Source organism: Drosophila gunungcola (assembly GCF_025200985.1).
Source record: "Drosophila gunungcola strain Sukarami chromosome 3L unlocalized genomic scaffold, Dgunungcola_SK_2 000003F, whole genome shotgun sequence".
NCBI lineage: Eukaryota > Metazoa > Arthropoda > Insecta > Diptera > Drosophilidae > Drosophila > Drosophila gunungcola.
The window spans coordinates 6498003-6523971 of record NW_026453179.1 but is presented as its reverse complement, the minus strand read 5'-3'; the positions used below and the strand labels follow the sequence as shown (position 1 = coordinate 6523971).

At 40.6% G+C, this 25969-nt stretch overlaps 5 protein-coding genes across 8 annotated transcripts; 2 read left to right on the top strand and 3 right to left on the bottom strand.

The window, feature by feature from the left end:
• Positions 1–1846: 1846 nt before the first annotated feature.
• LOC128258902 (uncharacterized Golgi apparatus membrane protein-like protein CG5021) lies at positions 1847–3143 on the bottom strand. Of its 4 annotated transcripts, none has more exons than XM_052990883.1 (4): positions 2975–3143; positions 2756–2838; positions 2452–2686; positions 1847–2402 (listed from the first exon to the last, which is right to left on the bottom strand). In XM_052990883.1, the coding sequence occupies exons 1-4, from the start codon at positions 2996–2998 to the stop codon at positions 2073–2075; spliced, it is 672 nt and encodes a 223-aa protein (XP_052846843.1). In that variant the 5' UTR covers positions 2999–3143; the 3' UTR covers positions 1847–2072. The 4 variants fall into 4 exon arrangements, with proteins under 4 accessions (XP_052846843.1, XP_052846845.1, XP_052846844.1 ...); XM_052990885.1 differs by having other exon boundaries at positions 1847–2387; positions 2975–3142; XM_052990884.1 differs by having other exon boundaries at positions 2984–3142.
• LOC128258900 (transmembrane protein 43 homolog) lies at positions 2709–6853 on the top strand. The gene is made up of 4 exons (XM_052990880.1): positions 2709–2849; positions 4228–4873; positions 5269–5861; positions 6516–6853. The coding sequence occupies exons 2-4, from the start codon at positions 4548–4550 to the stop codon at positions 6725–6727; spliced, it is 1131 nt and encodes a 376-aa protein (XP_052846840.1). The 5' UTR covers positions 2709–2849; positions 4228–4547; the 3' UTR covers positions 6728–6853.
• LOC128258901 (uncharacterized) lies at positions 6751–8241 on the bottom strand. Its single transcript, XM_052990881.1, has one exon. The coding sequence runs from the start codon at positions 7905–7907 to the stop codon at positions 6864–6866; it is 1044 nt and encodes a 347-aa protein (XP_052846841.1). The 5' UTR covers positions 7908–8241; the 3' UTR covers positions 6751–6863.
• A 2815-nt stretch (positions 8242–11056) lies between these two features.
• Positions 11057–24735, top strand: LOC128258899 (protein ECT2). Its single transcript, XM_052990879.1, is given in 14 exon segments — positions 11057–11249; positions 12885–13098; positions 18298–18433; positions 18508–18614; positions 18838–19087; positions 19250–19981; positions 19983–20630; positions 21868–21999; positions 22066–22203; positions 22205–22417; positions 22521–23462; positions 23595–23705; positions 23771–23920; positions 23982–24735. Coding segments are annotated over 14 exon segments (4080 nt in total). The 5' UTR covers positions 11057–11071; the 3' UTR covers positions 24111–24735.
• Positions 24736–24839: 104 nt separating this feature from the next.
• Positions 24840–25965, bottom strand: LOC128258572 (eukaryotic translation initiation factor 4E1). Its single transcript, XM_052990263.1, has 3 exons — positions 25461–25965; positions 25216–25403; positions 24840–25161 (listed from the first exon to the last, which is right to left on the bottom strand). Exons 1-3 carry the CDS (start codon positions 25805–25807, stop codon positions 25001–25003), a joined length of 696 nt encoding a protein of 231 aa, XP_052846223.1. The 5' UTR covers positions 25808–25965; the 3' UTR covers positions 24840–25000.
• Positions 25966–25969: the final 4 nt, after the last annotated feature.

Below are 25969 nucleotides of genomic sequence, written 5' to 3'. Positions count from 1 at the left end.
ACTTAGGCTTAGACTTATTCTGAAATTGTTTCTTCACAAATTTTGTTATTTTGTTTTTGTATGTGTTATCCCTAGGCTCTCGATTGCCTATAGCCTGCAACACTTTTGCACTTGTGTCCTTGCCAGCACCTTTTAGTTTAATTTCGTGATCTAGAAGCCGAGTCTTTACAAAGGCTAATGTTAAATTGCTCTCAGATAGAGTTTCTATCGCTGTTATTACCCCATCATAGCTAGTTGGAAGTGTTAGAAGCAAATGGGACACTTTGTCCATTTCATCTATCTTGGCTCCCGCCGCAACTAACTCAGTAACCAAATCATCAAATAAACGAAAGTGGTTTACTAGCGGAGTATCACCCTTCAATTTTAAAGACAATAGTTGTTTGCGTAATGAAAGTTGAGATGCCAGACTTTTACGCTCGTAAATAGTATCCAAATTTTTAAAAATTTCCTTAGCCGAGTTCCCATTGTTGGCAAACACTAAAAAAGAGTCACTCAAGTATTCAATTATAAGACTCTGCATTTCTCTCTGCTCGCTTCACTTCCTCACTTTCCTTATCACTTGGTTCCTCATCAATTACTTTTATCAAATCGTTTTCCTCTAACAAAGCCCTGACTCTAAATTTCCATATGGAATACTTTTCCCCGTTAAAAGGTGTTATATTTCTCTTTCCCTTTTCCATCTTCCGAGAATAACTGTTCTTCTTTTCGGTTGCTATGCGCTTCTCAGAATTTTTGTTGCTGGTCTGCTCTAACACAAATGAAAAATGTGCGCCAATTTGGTGCGTCGTTATACATATATGTATATGTACGTTGTTCACTTATAAGCACAAATTTCAATAGTAATTATTTTGTTTAGACTTGATTTAAGTTTTAATTTGTTTCACTTTTTTTTTTTTTATTTCACTTTTATTATTCGGTAACAATTAAAGCATTTTTCTATAGCACTTAGCTGCAAATTGTGACTGGGCCCATAACCTATTGAATATATATAATTAATGTATATACAAACTCCAGGAACACACCAGCCCGATTTGCCAAATAGTAAAACACTTTAATTGTCTTTTTAGTTAATTTTTATTTCACAACCGCACGCTCTCATTGTCTTCAAGTAAGTGGCAAGGGTACGCATGTGCATACAAAAGGAAACAAAAACGTTCTTTGAAAGAGAGGGAGAGAACAAAGAGAGGAGAGGGCTTTGCCTCTCTCTGAGATCTTCATTGTTCATCCCCTTCCCACACACACACCATGTGTATATGTATAAGTGTGACTTTTTGTATTCTCAACAGGGGGATTACATATTTCTTCATGTTTTCATATATCCCTGATCACTTATTAAGATTAATGTTATTGGAAAGAAAGCCATCAGATTTTAAATGTTTTTATTTTGAACTTACTTAATATGCAAATGTTTAATCCATTCTAGCATTCTTATATATTTTTTCGGCCTAATTTCTACGTTAAAAAGCACTCAACTTGATGTGCTTTATAACATATCAAATAAATTTTACAAAACAAATATTTTACAAAAATATTAATTAAAGTTATACAAAAAAAATATTTAATATAGCTAAGAACCATTAATATTACAACTTTTAAAAGACAAAGGTTCTTATAAATATTCCTATCTTTCTAAAACTCCAAAAAATGTTAAGCTTTCTTCAAAGCATTTTTTTTATAAAAACTGAGTAGACTCGAAGTTACTTGATATACCTAAATTTATAAGTTACAAATAAAATGGTTGCTTTGAAAGTCCTGAAAGCCAGAACTAACCCATTTCCTAAATCATTTCGTTCATGCTGTTAAACTGAATAATAAACTGTCAAACTAAATAATTTACCACGATTCATACTGGTTGCATGTCACACGCACATGCGGTCCTTTAATCCAAGTAAAAGTAAGAAATGATTATGATAGATTGCAATATGGCTAAATTAAGTTTTACATATGTTACACACAGACAGCGATGCCGTTGAAAGTTCCGTGGTCTGGGCCATAAGAAGCGTCAAATACTCTTTGGAATACGCTGCAGCAGACGGTGGCAAGGTGACTTAGTAAATGGGAGTTCACTCAGCTCAAACGACTCCCGTGGGACGCACATTGGTTGGCGGCTGCGCGGCACTGGGCTTGGTCATGATGTCCATGGCGTTCTTAAAGAGCTGCGTCTTCACAAAGTCCGTGGCGGCGGAGTTCAGATCCTTGCTAGCGCCATAATTGCACTTGACGTAGCCATACAGATTGGCTGCGTTCAGCGCAATGGCAATCATAACCAGTAGCAACCACTTGAACTTCAGACCGAACAGAGCCATTAGGAAGAAGAGGCCCCAGAAGAAGGGACAGAGGATGAGTCCCAGCCAGAAGACACGCTGCTCGTGCTTGTTGATCCGACTCTGGTAGGATTCAGACTGCGTTTCATCATCAAAGGCTTTCAAATGGGTTTATCTCGTGACTCACGTTCTTTGACTCAAACACCCAGTGTGATACTCCATCGTCATCGACGTAGTTCCACCAGCGCAGACCCACAAGCAGTCTTCCCGAGATGTTTTTCACCGTCCAGAAGTCGGCGGACAAAAAGAGCACCACGAAGACGAAGCTGGTGATGAAGGAGTCGCTGAACCAGCCGCAAAACATATAGATGACGATGGCGGCGCCCCTGAAGAACAGGTGGAAGAAGGTGACATACGGGTGCCTGTGGGATAATAGGTGGGTTACAAGTACTAGTCTACGAGATCCATTGGTTCTATGTGGCTGTGCCTACGTGTATTTCTGGCCCGCTTGACTGGGATCCCGCATCTCGTCCTCTTCACCGAATGGTATCGTGTCATCGTCGAGCAGCGGCACCTGTATAACACGTAAGTTGGATTAGTTCAGCTCTTTCAGCCTCAAAGTAGAAGTTTTTCGTAGAAAACCTCGGGTCGTATTGTCAGGGTGGCACACCAAAAAAGCAGCTTGTTATGTGTTAGTGCGGCATACATACATTTCTTACCGTTGCGGAGGCCATGCTTGTGTTGAATTTGACTTATAATTCCCAGTTAGGTTTAATTTTCTTGAGCTTTTCTCGGATTTTTAAGTTTTTAATACATTTTCTTCTCCTAGTCTCAAGTTGTTGTTGCTTCTGCCTGCGTAGCAGTGTGACCGCGGAACAGTCACAGATATATACCGTCTGGTTCCTAAAAATATACCAACTTATAGTCGGTGCCTGATCGGCAACTGTGGAACGGTGAAATTTGAAACATGGGGGATGTTTTTATTTTTAATTTTCTTGCTATTAGTACGCTTATCACAATTAAATGCACAAGTGTAAAAAAGAAAAAACTACCAATATGAGTTGTTTTTGGGCTATACAACTCATGGAAATAGTTCTCTTGTAGGAAGTCGTGTTTTTAAATCACTTATTTTTTATAAGACTTGAAGACATTTCTGCTTTACGATTGTATTGATTCGATCCCTAAATAGCAAAATAGTTTTAAAAATAAAATAAGCTTTCACATTTCAATTTACTTCGTTCCACAATGTCCGACGCTAGTTTGACGCTCATTAATTGAAGGGGAAGTACAAATATGTGTTCTGTGTTTGAACTGGGTCGTTGATCTGTCATCGTGGCCTAGCCAATATGAGTCATCGGCTATTGATGGAATTCTTTTTTGCCTGCAAATAAGTTTTAACATTATTACTAAAACAATATTTTTAAATGCAATTGGTCTGGGATCCATTTAAATTAAAGGCTATAGCTTAACGATTTCCACGTACGCCAGGGCGGCCAAATAATTCCACGGCATTTACGGGTAAATAAATTTAAAGCACCTACATTGTCCTTCAAAACAATAATTAGATAAAATCCAAAATTTATTTTATTACTCAAAGAAATCTATACATTAGGATTGCGGTTTGAATTTTTTTTATATACATAGTTGATTTTTTTTTGTGTCCTGTACTTAAAGTTCAGCTGGAGTTTTGCCCAGCACAGCACGCCTCCTCAAGCTCACATCCACAATTGCCCACTTATTTGCGCTTTAAATAGATCTCCACGTTGTTTCATATTCTTTTGAAAATTTTCATCCATTTCCTTTAACTGCTTGATCTGGCTCGCAATCCTTCTTCTATTGGTTTCATCGGTTGCAAATCTCAATTCCGTTTCGAGCTTACTAATTTGCAAACGAATTTCCATGATTTCCTTACTAATCTTATTTACAGAGCTGATGTATTGATGTGAAATTTGATCCATTTTAGATTTCTGTGAAGCTGTTGGACACTGAAAGCAGTACTGTGTTTCTTTGTGTGGCAGAGATTATTATGAAAGCCCAGATTTGGCGAGACCGTGTTTCTTCCCGCGACTTTCAGTGTTACCACGTCATGTTTTTGTAAAAATTTCACATGATTTATAAAAATATTTTAAATTATGCATATTGTAATGACTTGCAAGAGTAGCCTTTCCATGCTGGCGCCGCACGGTCTCACTGTTCACAATCAGCTGTTGCTGGGCAGGAATTTTTGTATTGCATTGCCTGCGCTCCACAGATGGATGGAAAACATCCTGAAAATCCGTACCCATGGCCACTCTGAACGAAACGCTCCGTAGCCACTGGCCCATTGCCCTCTTCGGCCTGATCCTTTTCTTGGCCGGGAGCACAGTGTTATACTGGAACGAAGGACGCGCCGTGCACAACATGATGGCACTGGATGAAGCGCACGCCGACATTTACTCGGTGCGCTTCACGGAGGAGGAACAGGAAGTGGGTCTCGAGGGAAGGATCATTCACCTATCTGGATCCATCCTCGTGGGCGAACCGCTCACTGAACCGGACTACAACATCCAGCTACTGGCGGTCAAATTGCGCCGCCGCGTCCAAATGTACCAGTGGGTCGAAGAGACAGTGTAAGTTGGTCTCAAGGGATTAAGTCCAACTTGGGATGATCCTTACAGCGGATTTATGTTCTGACTTTTGGGTCTTTTTAGGAGAATTTCTTAATTATTAATTAACATATTTATTGAATTAAAAAAAAAAGAGACAAATACTCATAGATAAGAAATGTTGTTAATTTAATATTAAATTATGATATTTTCTTTGTTTGAAATCTTTCATCATTTCAAAATATCTATAAATATAAAATTGCATAAACAACATTTTCCAAATGACAAAAAAAAGAAAGAAATTTGTGTGCATTAGGTAAGACGAAAACAAAAATCTATATTTATAAGGAACACTCCCGTTAGGATTGTAGAAAAAAAATATTTCAGAAAACCCCACTAAATTTCGAACTCTTTTTCAGTGAGCACAACTATGGCGAGAGCGTGGGAACGACGCAATCGGACTCGCGGACTTACTACTACACGCGGGAATGGCGGGACAAGATCGTGGACTCGCGGAACTTTTACAACCGCCACGGGCACACGAATCCCAGCCATTTCCCCATCGAAAGCCACGTCCAGGTGGCGGATGCCGTCTACATTGGTCGCTATGAACTGGGTGCTGAGGTGAAGGACAAGTTCGGTAGTTACCAGGAGCTCACGTCGGACATTCGGCCGGAAGACAGTAGTGTGAAGCTGCATCTGGGCATCTATTACCACACCAATGATGTGTTCAATCCGGAGGTGGGTGACTTGCGGCTCCTCTTTAGCTTCGCTGGAATGGAGGGCGAGGAGTTCAGCGTGGTTGGCAAATTGTCAGGAAACAAACTGGTGCCCTACATCACCTCACGGGGCGTACCGGTTCTGCTCGTCTATCCCGGAGGACTTAGTGTCCAGGAGGTTTTCCGCCTGGAGGCACGAGCCCAAGTGCTGCATACCTGGTGGTGGCGCTTCGTCGGTTGGCTGCTCATCTTCTTCGGAGTCACCTGCAATTCAAAAATTCTGCGACTGCTGTGTGAGTTTCAAAAGATTTTTACAATAGAGGGGTGCCACAAGTTTCCTTTAGGTAAAATTTAGACTCTTTCAGGAAAGTTTTTCTGAAAATCTCTATAAATGTCCGAGATGAACCCTTTTATTCTCAAAATTAGTTTTACTAACTATTTCTCAAAATTATTATACCATTTTACTCTTTCAAAGAAATGCGGTTTGCTTGTAACAAACGTATTACAATGTACCATCTGTAGGATAACTAAAAGTAGTAGCACAAATCTAAAAATTAAACTCAAGTTCTTAAGTCCGCAGACTTAGCTCCAATATCAAAAAGGAAACCGCGAATTGTTAAGATTAAATGATCTAGGTAGTCATTAAAATTATTAGCTATCTGCCAAATAACTTAGTCCGTCAAATTAATATAGTTCTTTGTTACGATAACAAAGAAACAAACTGTAAGTAAGATATTTGTAAACGATAACTATTGAAAAATCACTACAAAATGTTAAAAAATAAATTAGTAAGCAAATGAAAAACATTTTCAAAATAATGTATAGGCAAGTACAGGCACTCAGTTTTAGAGTGAATGATTTAAAAGACCTTATAAATACATTCAGACAGGAAGAGTTGTCTTATTTCTAGATCCCTTATGCTAATTGTCTCTTTCTTTCACCTCCAGTTATTCGGGTACCACTGTTGGTGGCCTTGGCCCCTGATCCTCAGTTCCCGGTGACGGGCAACCTGCTTATCGCCTTCTCGATGGCCTTGACCATTGCGGCAGTGGCCTGGATCCTGCATCGTCCTGTGATCGGCGCCTGTCTTTTTCTGGCAGGCGCCTCGCCCTACGTCTGGTTCACCCGCAACCTGGTAGACTACCAGCGCCTGGACTGATCCTGTCCAAACACCATCTCGCATCTTATTTACAGGTTTATTTATTGTTGATACTCATTGTTAGGCTAACACTATGTCATTTGCCATATACCCCTCGGCCAATAAAAACTTAATAACACTTAGTAACTACCTAAACTTAGAACTCCCTGATGCCCGCGTTCGTGGTGCTGCCAGCTGTTCCTCCGCCGCTGCCGCCGCCGCTGCTTCCTGCTCCACCCCCAACATTTGGCTTGGATTCGCTTGAGGTGTGCACGCTTGGGCTCTGGGACTTGTCCTGCTCCTCGTGCCCGTTGGGCGGCTCCTCGTAGCGTACGTAGGGCTCGAAGCTGTTGTTGATTTGCACGGAACCGCGATGCAAATTGTTAGACTCGGCCTCGAACAGGATTTCGTTGATGAAGCGCTCGGCCAGCAGTCGCTGCTCGCGGGGTAATCTTTTTAGTTTGTGCGTCCAGGTGCGGGCAATGGACTCCTCCTCGGGATATGTGCCCGCCAGGTACTCGCAGGCAATGTTGAGTAGCTCGTCGTTATTGTGGGAGCTACCAGAGGCTCCTGCAGGTCCAGTTCCACCTCCCGGACAGGGTGGCGTTTGCCTGGCCCGCTTGTTGGTCACATAATCGACGTGGCTGGCTGGCGGCGGCGCTGGCGGCGGAGGCCCAAAGGATTTGTGAAACATTTCTGAGATATTGGGGGTTTGTCCACCTGGCCGAGAAGCAGGATAATGTAGTGGAGCTCCTTGGCCGTCCAGAAAAGCACTGGTGCAATTGCTACCCTCGCTGAAGGCAAAAGAGGGCTCGTTCTTGAAGGCGGGATTGACGGCCAAGAACTTTTCCGAGTTGCGCAAGAAGTCCAACTCCTGGAAGGTCCAACAGCGGGGACTGTGGAGATTGCCCGATCTCATGGCACTCTCCACCACTTTAAGTTCCTTGCGGTAGTTTGTGCGCAGGGTGTTGATTTTCTTTTTCACATCCTCCACGGTGGCGTCCCTCTTGAGATAGTGGTAAATGGGCACCAGGCGGAGATAGGCCTCCGCTCGCTTCTCCCGATTGGTGTAATCCCGTAGAGAAGTGTCCCACAGGACGGGCAGATCCCTGTATGTCTGGATGAAGGCGCGCAGGTAGTGTCGGTTCTCTTCCGCCCCCGACATTACCTTCAATCCGTGGGGCGGCGTTTGGGGCAGCATTTTCCCTGGATTCCGGAGCGTCTGCTTCCAATCCTTTCCAGATAAATCCTTCCCAAAATCCACACCTCTTCACCGAGCCCTGCAAATCCTGTATGGACCTATTGACCAACTGTCAATGCGGGCGAACGTTTGTTGTTGTAATTGCGCGTTTGACAGATTGTTTGCCATATTGACGTAATGGCTGCGTATGTGGGGGTGTGTGTGACGATAAAGCAACAAGTGCGAAAAGAGTGGCAGCTCTGGTCGCAGTTATCGATGTTTTGGGAGCGGTATTTTAAGTCAGCTAACTATTTTATAGCGAATGTTTTGAAAAGTTGAAGAACAAGTAAAACATTTTTAAGCAAGGCCAGAGAAATGTCTTTTTACAAAATACAATTAAAGTTGTCACATGTACAACTCAGGCTAATTGATTCAGATGTAAGCAAATATTTTTGAAAATTCTATGTGTGACCATAATCTACGTCAACTGAAGTTGGTATTTGTATACCTTCTTTCGATGGTATTTTTTGGCGCCCCCACTATGGCCACACCGCGCGGCACAACAACGAAAATGAAAACCAACCGGACGTGTTTGGCCGTTGAGTTTTGATTTGTAATTCCGACGCGCAGCCGTTGACGCGTGCCCCTTCAATTGTTTATAATTTTATTAGTTAAAGTGCTTACATAGGTACGCGGAATAGTTAGAACAAATTCAAAAAAAAAAAAAACAACAAGGCGACGCTGCCTGCGCGTGTGTGTGTGCGAGACGGATTCAGTGTTTGCGCGCCGCTTTTTAATTGAGTTATTTGTAAAAAACAGAAAAGATGCTCGCTAAATGCACAAAAACATCGCTGAGTTAATGAAAATAAATAAACGAATCGAGTACAAACGATTTAATTGTCTTCTTGTGCGTTTGTACTGCCATTGTGTGCCTGTGTTCGTGTGTTTTTGTGAATGTTCTCCGAATTATTGCCCTTAAAATAAAGAAGATCCATCGAAATGGAGACCATTGAAGAGCAATCCAAGGGCGGTGAGTACCGGAGGGGCGTGGCAGGTCCAAATACCCCGCAAATATTTCATTTTTCAATGTCGCCCAAAATAAAAGGGGGAGACGCAAAGGGGGCGGGATGAATACCACAGTCGGGGCCAAAAGATCCTCATAAAAAATGTCGAAATACGACTATAAGTACACGTTTATATATATGTTTGTGACTAAAAACCAAGGCATCGCGTCGCCGATTTTTAATCTTTTTTTCTGAATATATTTCGGTGCAGAAAATATTTATCGCATAAAAAGAATTGTGTGTGCAAAATGCCTACTGGCTCTTTTCTCTTCCCGTCCCTCTCTTAACCGGCACTGTACCGACAAAACAACAACAACTGAGACGCCTAACTGTTGTGAGAGTAAAAATAAGGACTGGCGGCAACAACACAAGTGAGCAGTTCCTGTTATCAGTGATGCCATTAACGATTTTTTAATAGCCAGGGAATTTAGTAGCTAAATCAGATAGTTCTGTTTTTGTTATTTTTCTCCTTTTAAATAATGTCAAACTAGTTTATAAAGTTATTCGACTAAAGTGAGAAAGAATTGCTGCAAACTGCAAAAACACTTGTTGGAAGGGGTTTTATTATATTTCTTTATTTGTAAAATTTCAAAGCTAGATAAAAAGCTAAAGATTTTATTAATCTTATAAAACCTGATTATATTCACCTCCTCCCCAGCGTCAGCATTAAAGAGGAAAAAAAGCTCCTTTGCTCTTATATAAAACATAAGCAAAAATTTTGTTCGGAACCTTTAGTTACCCGGTCGAAAACCAACAAGCAATAATAAATTCCGTACAGTTCCCCATATCTAACATAAAGGTTATTGCCTTAAAAAATACGTGTAAATATGTTGTCTGAAAAGAATTTTTCCAATGGCGGCATATACAAATAAAATTATCATTTAATGTATTTTGTGTCTATTTGAGGCGCAAATAAGGCATATATCAATTAAAAGTTTATAATTTGGTTAGGTTTTTATAATCAGCAAAACATCCCAATGGATAAATTCCCTTTGATGTTGTTTAGCTTGAAGATGTAGCTACTTTGGAAATATTTCCAGATGATAACTCTGTACATATGTATATCTGCCAGTTCTTATACTCAACTCAGGTAGTAACATCTTATCCTTCTCTTTCCTTCGCCTTGCCCAGTGTTCTTGATCCTTGCTTTTATGCTTTTACCGTTTCTGTTTTTACCGGGTGATTTACCTACCACCCCGCTGGTCAATTGCCTCGTGTTCCTTTTACACATGTTGACAGGCCGCACATGCCTAAAACTATGACTATTTATTCTGTAGCCTGTTTTTCCGTCCCTCAATGCTAATAGCATTTTACATGCCTCGCAGACCTTCGGATCCGATCTTCTCCTACGTCAAGGCTTCCGCGGTATTCGTCAATTTATTACAAGATTTTTCTTTGATGAGTCTGTGCTGTTTGACAAAATCTGCTACACTGACAGAAATCAGTTCACTGCCATTTCTTTACACAATTTTTTGATAAGTATTAATTGTTTCAAATATAGTATTTAATATTGAAAAACATAATGTGAAACATAATATTTTATTATTTAATAGTTTTTCTAAGTGTTATTAAACTTCAGAATTGTATATTTTTATTTTTAATTGTTGGTTAATTATAATCACATTTACATATATGTTCACACACCATATATTCAAATGTAATTTAGTTCAAAATAAATATCATTTAAAAATGTAACTCGGCTTGTGACATTAACCGACTAGGTTTGTAAGTGATTCAAAAGATATTTTTTTTCTGTGTGGAGAGGCTGACCGCCGACCAAAACCTAAGCAGCCCTCTTCTTCCGATGGCTTTCATTTCTCAGATGCCACTCAATTAGGTTTTCATCATGTTTCTGGCAGGCAGCCAGCGAGGAAAAGCAGAAAAGAAACAACAGCGGATTTTGCTCAGGCAGAAAGGAAATTCCCGAATGGCGCAAAATGGTGGCCGCCACCTGTGAGTCTCTGCAGTTTTCCCATACATCGGAAATTTTGCTAAACCTTACCTTCTCCTTAACCTTTGCCACCACCTGTGGCTATGCAAAACGCGATTTCAGGGGTTCTCTGAACCCGTCTTGCATTTAGTTATGTTTTAGAGCCCGATCCTTGAGGATCTTCATGCAAAATGTTGCACTTACCGCTTGTTCAGTTCAACTTTGGAACGCACTTGGGCAAAAAGAGCAGCAAACTGGTCACGGTTCAGCGACAATCCGCCTCGTATTTCACATATGCAGCCGCCGAGGAAGTCAAGCAGGCGAAGCTCCGACAGGCTGCCTTGTGTCAGGTGTACGAGGATTTTACAGGTATTTAGGGAGACCCAGATAAACATCCGGGTACAAATTTCAAGGGATGAAAATTGGCAAAACCAAAAAAAAAATATTGTTTTTGCAAGACGTACATTTAAGTAATGGTACGGGCTTTCGCAAATCATCCAGAAATCGAGAAACACTTGAAAAAGGTGCAGGAACATCACTTTCAGAGGAAAACGTTAAATGTGGTTCTAGGAACATGTGTAATAAACTATTATCAAAACAATTCTTGGAAATAGATGTCAATATAAGTGATATCTGAGCCGTGGGGTTTTTATTTAAAACGAATTAATGACAACCTCATTGGTTAACTTATATGTATTCTATTAAAGCACTTTGCAGAACTTAAAAACAAAAATAGACGCCTAGGTAAACTTAATAAATCAAAAAAAAAAAAAAAAAAAAATCAACGTATTAAGATGTTTTTATTTTAATTATTCATAAATTTTGCATTCTCAGGGTGCAAATTCCATACCAAAATTTTATTAGATTCTACATTTATTTGATTTTTTTTCTTATAAACATTTTGCTAGTTCATAAATCCCACCGATTTCCATTAGGTAAATTGCATTGTTTATCGCTTGTTTTGGGAATGCATATCTGGAATATCTATCTACAAATTCCGAACGTCAGAGAGAGTACGACACGAACTGCAGTTCTTCTTCTGCAGTTCCTGGACTTTGTTCAATTGCACAAGTGGCGAATGTCTCGCCAGATACAGATACGGATACAAGTGCTGGTGTACAGATATATAGATGCAATTGGCATCGGTTACAGCTGCACAATTCTGGATAAAATTAATGCAACAAAGCCGCCGTCTGTGGCCTTCTTCCATGTGTTGTGTCCATGTCGATTGGGGGTAAATGATTTGCACTTGAAAACATTTTCTAGCCCTAGTATTTTGCGTTGTTTTCATTTCGCACACTACTTTCGTGGTGTGTCAAAAACTATGAAGGTCGCTTTTTTTGGCCACTAAGAAATCGACACAATTAAAATTGATGTCAACAGCTCGCAATTTGGCTGCTTAATGATCGACATCGCATTCCTGGGGATTCTGCTGACCAGGCCCCCATCCTACATCTCTACATCCTCAAGGGGTTCTATTTTGGTTAGTGGCTCTGCTCTGTTTCGTCGATTTTCTTTGTTTTATTTTGCACAATTTTCGCTCGATCTCATTCGCTGTCTCGCACACTCAGTTGCATAAACAAACAAATCCACAAAATAGTCATAAATCAAACCAAATCTTTTTTCCAGTCCCCTGTAAACAAAAACGAGTTGGAGGTGTATGGGTTGTTGAGTGGCGAATGTTACACATATCGGGAAATAATAGGGCATCCTGTGAATTTAATATTTATTATATTAGGAATTTGTAAAAATAAATTTTGTTGGGAAACGAAAATAAATAAACGCTAATAAAAAGGATTTGGGCTGTAAAGTGCATTGATGGTTTACTTTATCAATTATCAATTTCAAAAATAAAGCAGGTACTTTTCAATTCGATATTCTGTATCTGCCTGCATTTATTTGCTTGATTTATGTCTGACATGCACTTAACACCGAACTATTTTATTTTTGAGTTAATGCTTTTTTAATTTTGTAATTTTTTCTTTCATTTTTTTCTCCCACCAGAGATGTCCATTACAGCGCTGCCCACTCGAATCTGTCTGGTGGGAGGCGTTGGCCAGGATGCGGACACGCTGCGGGCAGCCGAATCCTTTGGCATGCCCATCGTCACTTCGGACACGGGTTTGGAAATCATCGGGGAGTCGGACTGGCGGACCTTCTACGTGCTCGACGACTTCGAGGGTGCCAGCTTTGAGGCGATACATAAGCAGAAGGAATGGTGAGTACTAGTCACTGGCACTAATAATAACTTGGCAAAAGCCAAAGCACAAGAAGGCTGCTTAATTTAGACAAAACGGGTGGGAACAAATCTGTCACATTTGGCTAGCTGTCCGCCCCCCCGTTTTTTTTCCAACCCACTTTTTGGCTATGAGGAGCCCAGTCAAGAGCCATTATCATCGCCTCCATCATGCTGAGCCGCAGCAAATTGAGTTTGAAATGGAGACACACGCACGGGGATACCGCCTCCTCTCCAATTTCCCCTCTGTATCCATTCGTTAGCCACCAATTCTAAGATTGACAGCGTCAGCCATGCGCCAGATATATCAGTCAGCCTTTCTGCCTTCTTCTTTTCGTTTTTATACCCTTTATTCAAAGTGCCAGCTATACTTTAGTATTTAGAAATGAGCAAACACTTTATACCTGCATGGGTTTACTCCTAAATTTGTCTGTGCTTACAAGTGTCTGATTCGAATGCATTTCTAGGAAAATGTACATAAACTAATATAAATAACACCAGTATCGATTATGACCATAGGCTTCAGTGTTTGCAATAAGGAAAATTATTGCATGAACAATTTTGTTCTAGCATAAACAAAAAAAATTGATTAGGGAAGTTGGCTTCGAATGCATTTTCAAAGAAGAACACGAAAATATTACACCTGTTTTCTTTTGTTTATATAAACAGTATTTTTTTGCTCAAACAACTTTTAAAATTATCAAGAAAAACCATTAAAAATTGCCAATTAAGAGTTAAATAAGAATATACAAACCCTAATTGTTGGGCTTTTAAATGCCCTACATTTTTATTTCTTTTAGGCAAAATTTCTCTCTATGATGTATACATATTCAATTAAATCAGTTAAAGAAAAGTTAGCAATAAAACTTTAAGGGTACATCCAACTTCGGCTTGTCCAAATAGGCTTGCAATTTATTTTCGCTTGCTACAAATTGTTGTCAAATTTGAAACTTGCGCAAATGTTTGCTCATCTGCTCTATATGTGTTCGGTCTGGTTCTGTTTGGTTCTGTTCTTGAAATTTTTGCACGCTTGATTAATTTGCCTGCTGCGTAGTAATAGCCTTAAATAACATGCACGCTTTGGATCCCACCCCCAATTTCTTCCCCCCTATTTTCGACTTTTTTGTGGGGATCAACCTCTGCCCTGTCTCATTAGTGATAAACCATAACTTTGCCATACTTTGGTTAGCATTTATTTACGAGCTTTTTTGGAGGTCACCAAATGCGTTTAAAAGTTGTTGTGACTTGAAGGGGTGGGTGGGCGTCTGTTTTCCGTTTCATGTTTTTCCAACACGCTTTGCTTGTAAGGAAAAAGGCAACTGCGAAACGAAAAAAATAGCCAAAAAGAAGCTTGTTCTCCCCCCATTAAGAATTATTATTTATTTCATAGATTTTCATTCATGTTTCGGTTCGTTTTGTTATTGCGATTTGTATTTGTTGTTCAACACTCGCTAAATGAGCGGAAAATAAAACAATGCTGAGGTGGGTCCAAGTTGTTTTTCCTCTGGGCTAATTATATTTCATGTTTCACATTTTTTATTTTAGTTTTTCATCTATAAATTTAATTGATTTTCGCTATAGAAAAACATAAACTGGAATTAAGTTGGAATTTGTTTATCACTTAGAAAAACTACGTAGAAAGTTAGTTTGCAGCGTAACTTGTTTATTTTTTAAATAAATATGCAGTTCCCGAGTTTGTTTTTGTCATCTGATGTGAATAAATCGTGACTGTTTTAGTACAGGTGTATTTAATTTGAACATTAAAATTTAAATAACCTATGAAACGATTTTCTTTGTTTTGACAAAGTTGTTTTTAGTTAATGCCTTAAAATGCAGACCATTTTAAATTTAATGCGATGGTAATAAGTCCTTTGATTGTTAAAGATTAATAAACAATCTCAGAATATAAATTTATCAAACTTATTAAATACAAAAAATAATTGACAGAATTGTTTATCCAACTCATAAACTGTGTGAATTTTCCTACGATTACTTTGTTTACAAAAAAAATTTTAATTAATTCAAGAAACACTACATTTTATTGCAAAAAAAAAAAACAGTTCTGATTAAAAGTACACAAAACCCAATGGGAAACCGAAGAAATTTAAATGAGATATTCTCAGAAATCCCAGATAAGTGGAAAGAATGACCGGAGGCACTTTAACGTCCACTTAACCTCGCCCAAAATGATGCCACAAAGATCTTGTTAATCGTTGTTCCCAGCATGGATATATATTCTGATTCATAGAAATGATCCATTCGCATAATGGGGGAAGACTCAGAACATTTCATTACCTATTTTGGAGACATGGCGAATTGACAATAAAAATCAACTTAAACATACATATAAACAAATAAACCGCTTGCGTGACAATTTCAAATAGTATTTCTTCTACAGAAACTGAAATGAATCGTTTTGGTTTTATTTATTTCAAATATTTTTTTGCGTGAATTTCTTGGGGTCTTCTCTTGGGAAGCCGAACTCTCTGTCGCCATTGGCCAAGTTTCCATTGAATCACATTGAGGAGGTGGCATTGCAACAATCTCTTGGCGCCAAGAATCTATTGGAATTCGTGTATATTCAGATCGAGCGATGTCAAATAAAGTCGAAAGTGTTGAAAGCAACGTTTGTGAAAAAACGGAAATTCTTTGCCATAAAAATAAATACAACAAATCGCAAAATAAAAAAAAAATCAGAATTTATGCGTTTTTATTGAGGCATTTATATGATGTGTGCTCTGCTTTGCTTACATATATTTAAATATTTATTGTATATCTGCGGGCGAGTATATAATTTATAAGTTTTTGATATGGCGAATTAATTGAGGCAGAACGAGAAAGAGTCCGCCAACGACATGTCATTGACTGTTCTATAGTTCTGACCCTCGCAAAGTTCGAGTGCCCCGTGTTCAGTCAAAGATCGGCGTACTTTACAAAAGAATCGCCCGTTTGTAAAGATGGCAGAGATCATCCATTGTCGAGGCCAAAACCCCCAGATCCCTCGATCTACTCCATTCCGATCATCTCATATATTGTTGTCGAGCACGCGCGGCGCATTTTTATGCATTGACTAAGCAGCACAATTTTCCTGGGTTTTCCTTGGATCTCGAAGAGAAATATTTAATTGTTCTGTGGAATTTCATTTCTTTTCCCGCTGCTGCTTAAATATTTGTTTGGCTGAACTCTCTTTGCATTGCACCTGTCTCCGTTTGATTGCTTAGTTTACTGTCACCTCTCTCAGTCGTTTCTATTCTACACAGAAAAAATAGTATTCTAAGGAATTAAAAAACAAAGTTTCAAATTTGAGTTCAAATAATTTTTTTTCTGATTTAGAAAACAGGGAGAAAATAATATGTATTTGTGTTATAGCTTGGTTTTATAAGAATAAAAAACAAATACGTTTTAAATCGCATATTTTATTTATCGAATCGGATACTTTAAGAACGATAAAAATAAATATAAAATATTATTTTCAACTGAACTTAAAAAATTGATAAAAATTTAAGTGAAAAGATTTTGTCATATTTAGTTCCTGATATGTTTTGTTTAAATCATCCTAAAGTCGATCATACAATTTTTCTCTGTAAATCTCACATTCTCCAACTGAGAGAGAAGTTTGCACTTCTTTTAGGAATATATCACGCCTGTATAGCATTTGCCACTTATGTGCCACATTAAGTGATGGGGAGAGAACAAGCTGAAAGTGGGGAAAATCGAGGAGCAGAAGATGAGGAGTCGAGAGGGTGGACCGCCTGGCATGTCAGGCATTTTCTATTTCCATTTTCCATTCGCTCGCTGCCGTACCATCGTTTATTCAATAATTTTCCCAAGCAACGAGGCTGGCAGTTGTGTTTGTTTAGTTGCCCGGATAGAATCATAAACTCTTGTCGCTCGGGCTCTTCGGCTATATATCTTAACTTATTCATATTATGGTACCCTGAATCAGACAAAATCGTTCCGTTTGTTCGCGACAAATATTTGTGCATATGGAATTCTTCCTCTGTTGATATGGTTAAGTCAACCTAACAGCCTGAAATGTGGGTGAAATGTGTAAATGCAAATGTAAAATGATATGATAGTAGACTCAATGAGACAGAAGAAGTGAAAGTGAAAGAAAACAACAGGAAGTCAACCTGAGAAAAGACTGAAAGTGAAATATCAAGTGAAAATGGAAATGGAGAGAGGGGAGAACACAACCAAAGGAAGTTGGAAATTGTGAGTTAGTGATATTATAAGCATTTTAGAAAATCAAAGTTTTATCGAAAACATCCGATACAATATTTACATAAAAATAGTATAAGTAAGTTCAAAATGTAGTGATTATCCTTATAAAGAAAAAAACAATCTACTTTCGATGATCCAAGACTTCGCCGGTAAGGTTTTCCAATTAATTTGCTTTAAGTTCTCATATAATTCTCTCTGGAATTCGCAAAGAATAACTAAATAAAACAAGCAATTTATTGCTAATTATAGATTGCTTTACTCACAATATTAAAATTCCTATTTAAAAATATAAATTTATGGCACAGTTGAGTTCTATCCATTCATTACGAAGAATCATTCATAAATTGTTACCAAAATTAAAAGCATTACTCAATGCATGCACCGCAAATTGTTTTCGACTCCCCTGGCCGTAATTATAATTGTGCCTTGATGAGCCGCACATAAATAATTGTACACATTTTAAGTATCATAAATACGTCCCCTACGCCCACAAAGTGCATTCAAAATGTGGCAAACAATGCTCGACATGTCAGGCTGCAGTCAGCTTCCGCTCGATTGATTTGTTTATAAAAACTTCCGGCTTTTGCCAGTTGGGATGCGGATAGGCTGCGAAGGCTTGAGGATGGGCTGGCCATCCGCCGGCTGTCGATGTCCGGAATGATAAACAAAAGAGCCCTTAGTCAGATGGGTGGATGGTTCTTCAGTCAAAGTTCAATAAAGCGAAACGCGCCGAGCACTCGCAATCATTTGTGTCCGGAATGCTATCGGGCAAAGAAGATACCGATGTCCAACCAATTCGAATTGAATTATGGCAACAGCATCAGCAACAGCAGCAGCTACAGCAATTGCAACTGCAACTGCCAAGGTCAATTGGGGCATAAAAGCCAGATTGCCTTGCATAACTCAAAAGTGTGCCACATAAATATTTAATTGTCTCTCCCTTTATATCACTTGCAGCATTCTGGGACCGCCGGCTTTGAAGTACGCGGCCGAGATGAAACAGACACTGGGCCAGAACTCGCGGCCCATTTACAACTACGCGATGCGCGGCGTGGTCACTTGCTTCACGGGCATACGCAAAAAGGATGAGCTGGTGAGTGGCTGGCTGGGAGTCTCCTCTCCTGAGCATTAAATTATTGCTAATTATCCAAAATGTTTATTTCACAGACCAAGCTGGTTAACCTTATTCACTCGATGGGCGGATGCATCAAGAAGGACCTGAACACGAAGACCACGCATCTGATTTGCAATCACAGTGGCGGCGAAAAGTACCAGTGAGTTCTAAACTAAACTAAACTAAAACCAAACTTGCCATTTTGTATGGAAGTCTCAAATTTAAGGCAACTTTGCCCTAAAACTTTGCCAATTCATTTTCTAACAAAAAAGAAATGAATCCAGCGTATCCAATAGAAAACAAATATAAATAGTTGGAATACAATAGGTTTTTAAAAATCTGATGTCGAACTCTTATTCAATTTCAACCTATTTTTTTTACAGGTACGCCAAAACTTTCCGTTTGACCGTGGTTCGTCCTGCTTGGGTGTTTGCCGCGTGGGCGGATCGCAATTCGCTGGAACTCGACGCCACGCAGGAGATTTTCACCAAGGCGCATCGGCTGAAGGCCTTCGAGGGTCAGAAGATCTGCTTCTTTGGATTCCCTGCGGAGGAGCATCAACACATGGTGGATGTACTCTTGGAGAACGGTGGCGTTTGCGCCGAACTCGAGGATCCGGAGTGCTCGCATGTCGTGAGTCAGCCTTTTCAATTACTAAATGCTGAAATGCAAGCTTTTTGGGTAGATTGGATTTTGTAGTTTGCATGCCTTACCTTAATTTTTGTATATACTTTCTTTGCTGTTTCAAGCAGCTGATTTTTTTTATCCGCAAAACCTAATCCGTGTGTCTTCCAGGTGATGCCCAATACGGGCGCAGTATTTACAAGCACTAGCACTAGCACAGATACTAACCCAAGCACCCAAACTAACCCAACCGAATCCCAAATCCCAGGCAGCAGTGCGTCGCAGGCGGAGGGCGAAGAGGAGCAGCAGGCTAAGGATCTCGAGCAGGCTGAAATCAAAAGAGAGGATCAATCTCAAACAGAGGCGAACAACGCAATGGCACTGGATGTTGATCCGGAGCAGGAACAAAAAGAGAATCAGGCCATCGAGGACGAGGATGACATACACTTTGACGAACGCCTCTTTGTGGAGGCAGCGGACATAAGAAACCCAGGAGATGATCAGTTACCTGAATCTGACGAAGAAGACTTGGTGGAGGAGCAGAAACCCAAAGTGAAGGAGATGATTGAAGAACAGGATGAGCAAGAGGATGTCCAGGCCAGCACGCCAAAGAGCAGCAAAATAAGAACAAGCTTAAAAGCTGCCACGCCACTTAGCTCACCCGAAATGGATGGCAATCCTTTGGATTTCGAAAGCACCACTCAGAACATTTCCCCTATACTAAAAGCCATTGACGAGTGTGATCTGGAGACCGATGATCTGCCAGCTTCAGAGAATGATCTAAAACGCAAGAGGGATAGTTTCGACAATGTGTCCCTGATGTCGGTGGATTCTTTTGCCCTGCCAACGAGCACCAAGAAACCCAAACTCATACGCACGGGATCCATTTCGAGGACACTTCGGACGATCGGTGAGCTTTGTGGCCGAGCCGCTAATGAAAACTTTAAGACCACGAAGAAGCTCTGTGGCAGATGCATCAAGTTTCATCGGCAGCGAGGCAGCCGACAATTCCATTAGCTCCCTAGCCTCCTCCATTAATTTGACGCTCAATGAGTCCATCAGGAAGCCAGTCAAAGAGAAGCTGCGCAGCTTTTGCGGCAGGATAACCAGAAGCAGCAGTCGTAGAACCGATAGAGGTGTGGATGGCACTCCGGAGTGTTCCACCATCCTGGACAGTGGTTTCAAGACTCCCAAGGCACCCAAGCTCAGATCCACGGCCACGCCCAAAACAGCCAAGCGACTCTTCGGCCCCGTCTCCGGCGTTGTTTCGTCTTTGACCCTTACCAACCCCTCCACACCCACACCCACCCTGCACCCCACCCCCAATCCTAATCCCACTGTCAGTTTGGATGTCAACGATACCTCCACCCACACATTTGCTTTCTGTGCTGCTGCCGTCACGCCTGCCATGCCACCATCATCATCATCGTCATCATCTCCCATATTATCGACTTCGACCGCTGTACATAGCTCGGTGCAAGTAATTAAGTCACCCGAAGAGTCGACAGCGAGGCATCAAAGCCCCGGCCCCATAGAAGAACCCATGCCAATGGTACATTTGAAATTCACAAGTGTTTTCTCTTAGGGATCTTTTACATGGCAGACATTGAAACGGCAAAAAAGTTTGAAGTTTGGGCAGTTCGAACAATAGTTTTTCTTAGGCTGAGTGTTTTATAAAAGTTGTTTATTTTCTACAGTTTTAACATTTCCTTGCGACAAGACAAAACAACATTCTCTAATTCATATCGTTTAAATAATTTTTTTCGTTATATTAGATTCATTACTGCAATTTTTCTCTGTGTTCCTTTTTCATTACTACATTTTTTTTAAGCATCCGTTGGTTAAAAAAAAAACAATAAGCCATTCAACTCACTTCCATGTTTCCATTGTGTTCATTAAACTATTTTCGAGCATTTTTAACATTATTTCAGTTGCTGTACGACGCGATTTTCCTCAATCCTCCCGCCATCCATCATCCAGCCTCCTTCCATCCCAAATTTTATGTTAATTGTTATTTAATGGTTATGCCGTAGCTTAAGTCACAACTCATATAACATCTAATTTGGTGCGGTGTCTGGAATTTCTCCTGTAAATAACTTTGGTTTCCTATGGTCTACTCACTATTTTTTCTGGCCGGCGCACAAAGTACACAAAAAGACAACCAAACAAAGCAGCACAATAAATATTGAAATAACATTTATTTGCAATACACAACACACAAAACACACACACACACCCCAGACACTTTGGTTATAGACTTTCGTTCAGCTTGAATAAATGTTAAAAATGCCACATGAAAACAACGTAGATAAATAAATTGAAACAATAAATGGAGAGAAGAATAGAATCGAGCAAACCTTTAGCCGTCTAGCACGAGCGATTCCTTCGCATTTGGGTGAATTTTTATTTTCTCAATGGACTAACAAATATTTACACAAATGTTACTCGTTCTCGGGGCAAAACAATTTGCATTCATGTTCCGTAGCTTTACACTCTTGCCTAAGTTCTTTGCCGTTTCAAAGTGCTGCCAAAAATGTGCACTAAAAATGTTTTGTTTGGCCTTTTTGCATTTGATAAATGTGTTTCAAATTTATTGTGCTTGCTGCTGCTGTGCCGAGCTATATCTCTCTATATACCATCTATATAAACGCTTGATTGACTACGTTTCGTATAATCTAAATTAGGCTGCAAACAAAACATTTTTTTGCGATCTAGCACATTCCGCATCTCATTTCAAATACTAAACGGTGGATCATTGGAATTAATCGTCTTGATTTATTGCCGTTCAGGTGGTTGACGAGCATACGACTGTGTCGAAGCCGGAGCCGAAGAATAATCACACGCACATCCTGAAATCAGACTGGTTCTGGTATACCATACAGAATGGCTATGCCAATGAGATGGACTATCTGTTTGGCGACGTAAGTGGATCCCACTCAAAATGGTCATCTGCTGATATTAATTCAAATGCTATTTATATATTGTAGTATTTGGACAGCATCACGAATACCCCCAATACGGATCGTCGGGACTCGTTACCCATTAGCTTTAACAAGCGGAAACGCAAGCGTTTCTCGCAACGCATACAACTGGAGGGCACACCTCTGGGCTCTGGAAAGCGGCGGCTCCTCCGTCTCGGATGCCGGTCTACTGTCCGTGTCGAATAGTTTCTTCGATTGCACCACCAGCCCGGATAAACTGGAGGCGGAGAAGCTTTTGCATGCCGAGCCGGAGGCGAGTGAAACCACGCCAGCCAAGAAATCGATGCGCTTTAACCACTTTATGGACTTCTTCACCACAGAATCCAACTATGTGGGCATATTGGATACCATATTGAATGTAGGTTTGGGGATAAGATGAATAAACTTTTTAAATTTTCATTCATCTTCTTCTTTATTCCCTATAAAATCAAAATAAACTCACGAATTCCCATTCCTTGCAGCTCTTTAAAAATAAATTGGAGGAGCTGGCCGAGACCAATGATCCACTGCTTAACAAGTCCGAGATCAAGACGATATTTGGCAACTTTCTGCCCATCCATGAGGTGCATCAGAGCATGCTAGAGCACCTCCGCAAGTTGCATGCCAACTGGCGAGAGGATTGTCTGATTGGCGACATTATTATCCAGCACCGCGATGAGCTGATCAAGGCCTATCCGCCGTACGTTAACTTCTTCGAGCAAATGAAGGAGCAGCTGCAGTACTGCGATCGGGAGTATCCCCGCTTCCACGCCTTCCTCAAAATCAATCAGACAAAGCCGGAGTGTGGTCGTCAAGGCCTACAGGATCTTATGATCCGGCCGGTGCAGCGTTTGCCTAGCATTAGTCTGTTGTTGAACGATATCCTGAAGCACACAGCTGGTAGCAATGCGGATCACGGCCGGTTGGAGGAGGCACTGAAGGCCATCAAACAGGTGACGCTGCACATCAACGAGGACAAAAGGCGCACCGAGTCGCGCATGGCCATCTTTGATATATTCAACGATATCGACGGTTGTCCGGCGCATTTGGTGAGTTCCAATCGCAGCTTCATCTTGAAATGCGAGGTGAACGAGCTCTCCGACTCGCTGAGCGGTCGTGGTGATAGTCTGGTCCTGTACCTTTTCTCCGATTCCATTGAGCTTTGCAAACGGCGTTCCAGAGGATTCAATACCGCCAAATCACCAAGCACGGCCAAGACGCATAAGCATCTCAAGCTGATATCATTGAATACGATACGGCTTGTGATTGATATATCGGATAGTCCTCGGGCCTTTGGATTGCTTCTGCGGGGAGAAAAGGAAAAGCTGTATACATTTACGATCAGCGACGAGGAGACCGACAAGTCGGTGTATGTGAAGAAACTGTGCAACCAAATTGCTGCTCACACGTGCCGAACAGATGCTGTAAGTAGTAACTATCACAAGAACAGTGTCACTATAAGTTTAAATTTCATATTGCAAAACTCTTGTTTTGAGCCGCAACTCTATAACGTAGCTTTTGAGTGTTAAATTTATGTTATTTTTTTCTTTTTACAGGACAAACTTTTGATTTGTCGCACCTCCCAGGAACTGGAGGTGGACATAAGCGATGTGAATGTCAGCACGCTGAGCAAGGCCTTCAAACTGGCTGCCAAGACGCGTCTAAAGGTGGCTCTCGAAATTGAATTGCAATTGTAAACATTTCTTATTTAAAAATCTATTTTTTCACCTAGGTGGGTCGAGCCTTTTCCTTCAACAAGACGCCCAACAAGCTGAAACGAGCCGTCTCCACGATGATGACCTCGCCTTTTGGCAGCACTAACTCGCTTACGCCCGCTTCTCAATTGGCACAAATGCGTTTGGCCAGCTGCACAAATATAAATGTGAGTAAGAAAAAGGGAAACCAAATTACCAACTAACTAATGTTCAATTATATTATTTTAGGAGGTTGACGATGAAGACTGTGCCAGCATGAGGAGTAGTTCGCCGTCAACGCAGTCCGAGATGCTGGTGGTGCCCCCGCTCTCCGTGCAGCCCACGCGGAAAAACAAGGCAGTTGTGGGTCGCATTTAAAGTTGTCGATGTCGATGATTCCGCAGTCAATTTGTGTATTCCATTTTTGAAGTCTCTTAAAAAGGGAGACGACTCGTCTGCAGTGCTATTTCCTTGGGCATGGGTGGCCCATGTTCGAGTGCTGATGCAACCTTCGAATTCGTAATCTCACAAAAAAAAAAACCAGAAACAAATTATCACGCGTCCAATATTGTCTAGATTGTAAAATGTATTGTTAAGTTGCACCTGTCGATGTGGAGCTCGCGAATGTTGAAGCGTTTGCCCGAGCTATCGATTGACCATAATTGACTTGTAAATAGTTCTCCATATGTGTACGCCCGTGCCCGAATAATTGTGTCGCGTCGCTAAATGTAACCAACTACTCATTGCAGTGACTAGAGATCGCATTCACGCGCGCACCGAACGATCGGTTCGAATGGGTTTCGGTCGGATGATCGCCACACCGCAACAAGCTGTGAATGTTTACTGAGTAAATTTTTTAAAAACCTATCTTACTATATTGATTAAACTCAACGATTTTGCTTGAGTAGGCACCTACGACCCTAAGTCGTAATGCATTCGAAGCATGATGATGTTTTTAAGATAATATATGAACAATCATTAAAGAAAATTATTTTAAAGTCAACGGCATTTTTTATTTCAAAAAGTTTGAGCGCCAAAGTAGGCAACGAACTCAAAAGTGTATCCAAGAAATTTCAGCCCAAAAGATATTCAATAACAAACGTGAAAAATATTTCAATTTTCTTTATTCAATTTAGTTTCTCAAACAATTTGGTTTACTCATTTCCAATTAATCTTTCATTAACACCAAGCCCATACCATCTTCCACACACACACGAATCTGGTAAATATAAAAAATATAATAACGTAGAGGACCTAATCACTATCTTTCACAGTGTGTAAACCGATTTGACACCCGAATTGATTTTGCACATTGCATCGGAATGAAGTTGATATTGCAGATTATGCGCCTGAAAATGTAAGAGCATCTTTAGCTTTTGGCCAATCTCGAGAATGGCCAGCTCGCTATTGCCATTAGCAGTCCAAACGGCTGTAACAAAGAGTTATTTAATCTATTTGGTTGAAATAAACTTGGGGGACGCACAGATCTTGCTGCTCTTGGCCCGTATGTTGATCACAGCGCCGCAGATTTCATCGGAGTAGTCGAAAGTTTGGCCCACCATCATCAAGAGAATATCTAGCCAAATGCGGTCTAAATCCAGCTTGCCACTTTTGCCCACCGTGACCAGCCAGCGACCTCCTTTGATGTTGGCCTCATCCTCCCACATGGGTCTTGCGGAGAAAGGATAACAATTAAGTACAGAAAAGCGAACTACAATCTTTCCATACTTAATGCCCCGTTTAAACATTGAGTAGTCGCATCCAATCTTAAGCTGAGATGGCGTCTTAATTGTATAGTACAGTCTCCAGAAGGTTTCCACACTGTCAATCTGCGTGACCTCGTTCAGCATGTCCTTCCAGTGCTTGGTGCGATCGTTCTCCAAATACCATAAGGTCCACACATGCTCCAAAGGATGTTTGTACTGAACTTCATACAAGTCTTCATCGATAAGTTCGTGATTCTGGCCATCTTGAGAGGCATCTTCCCGCTGCTGACGGTTTTCCTGCCCTATAAAATCCTTTGAATGCCCCTCAAAGCCAGCACTTTCAAAGCTCTGCACTTGTGCACTGGCCATTATTATGAATAGAGTAGCTTAATTTATATGTAGACCTCAAGGCCTGCGGTCTCAACGAATTTAGTCGCGATTCGAGTGGAAATTGCAAACGGGTAACCAAAAGTACTTTAGCACATTTTTCTTAGTTTTAAACGAAACGTATCGAAATGAAGGTTTTTAAAC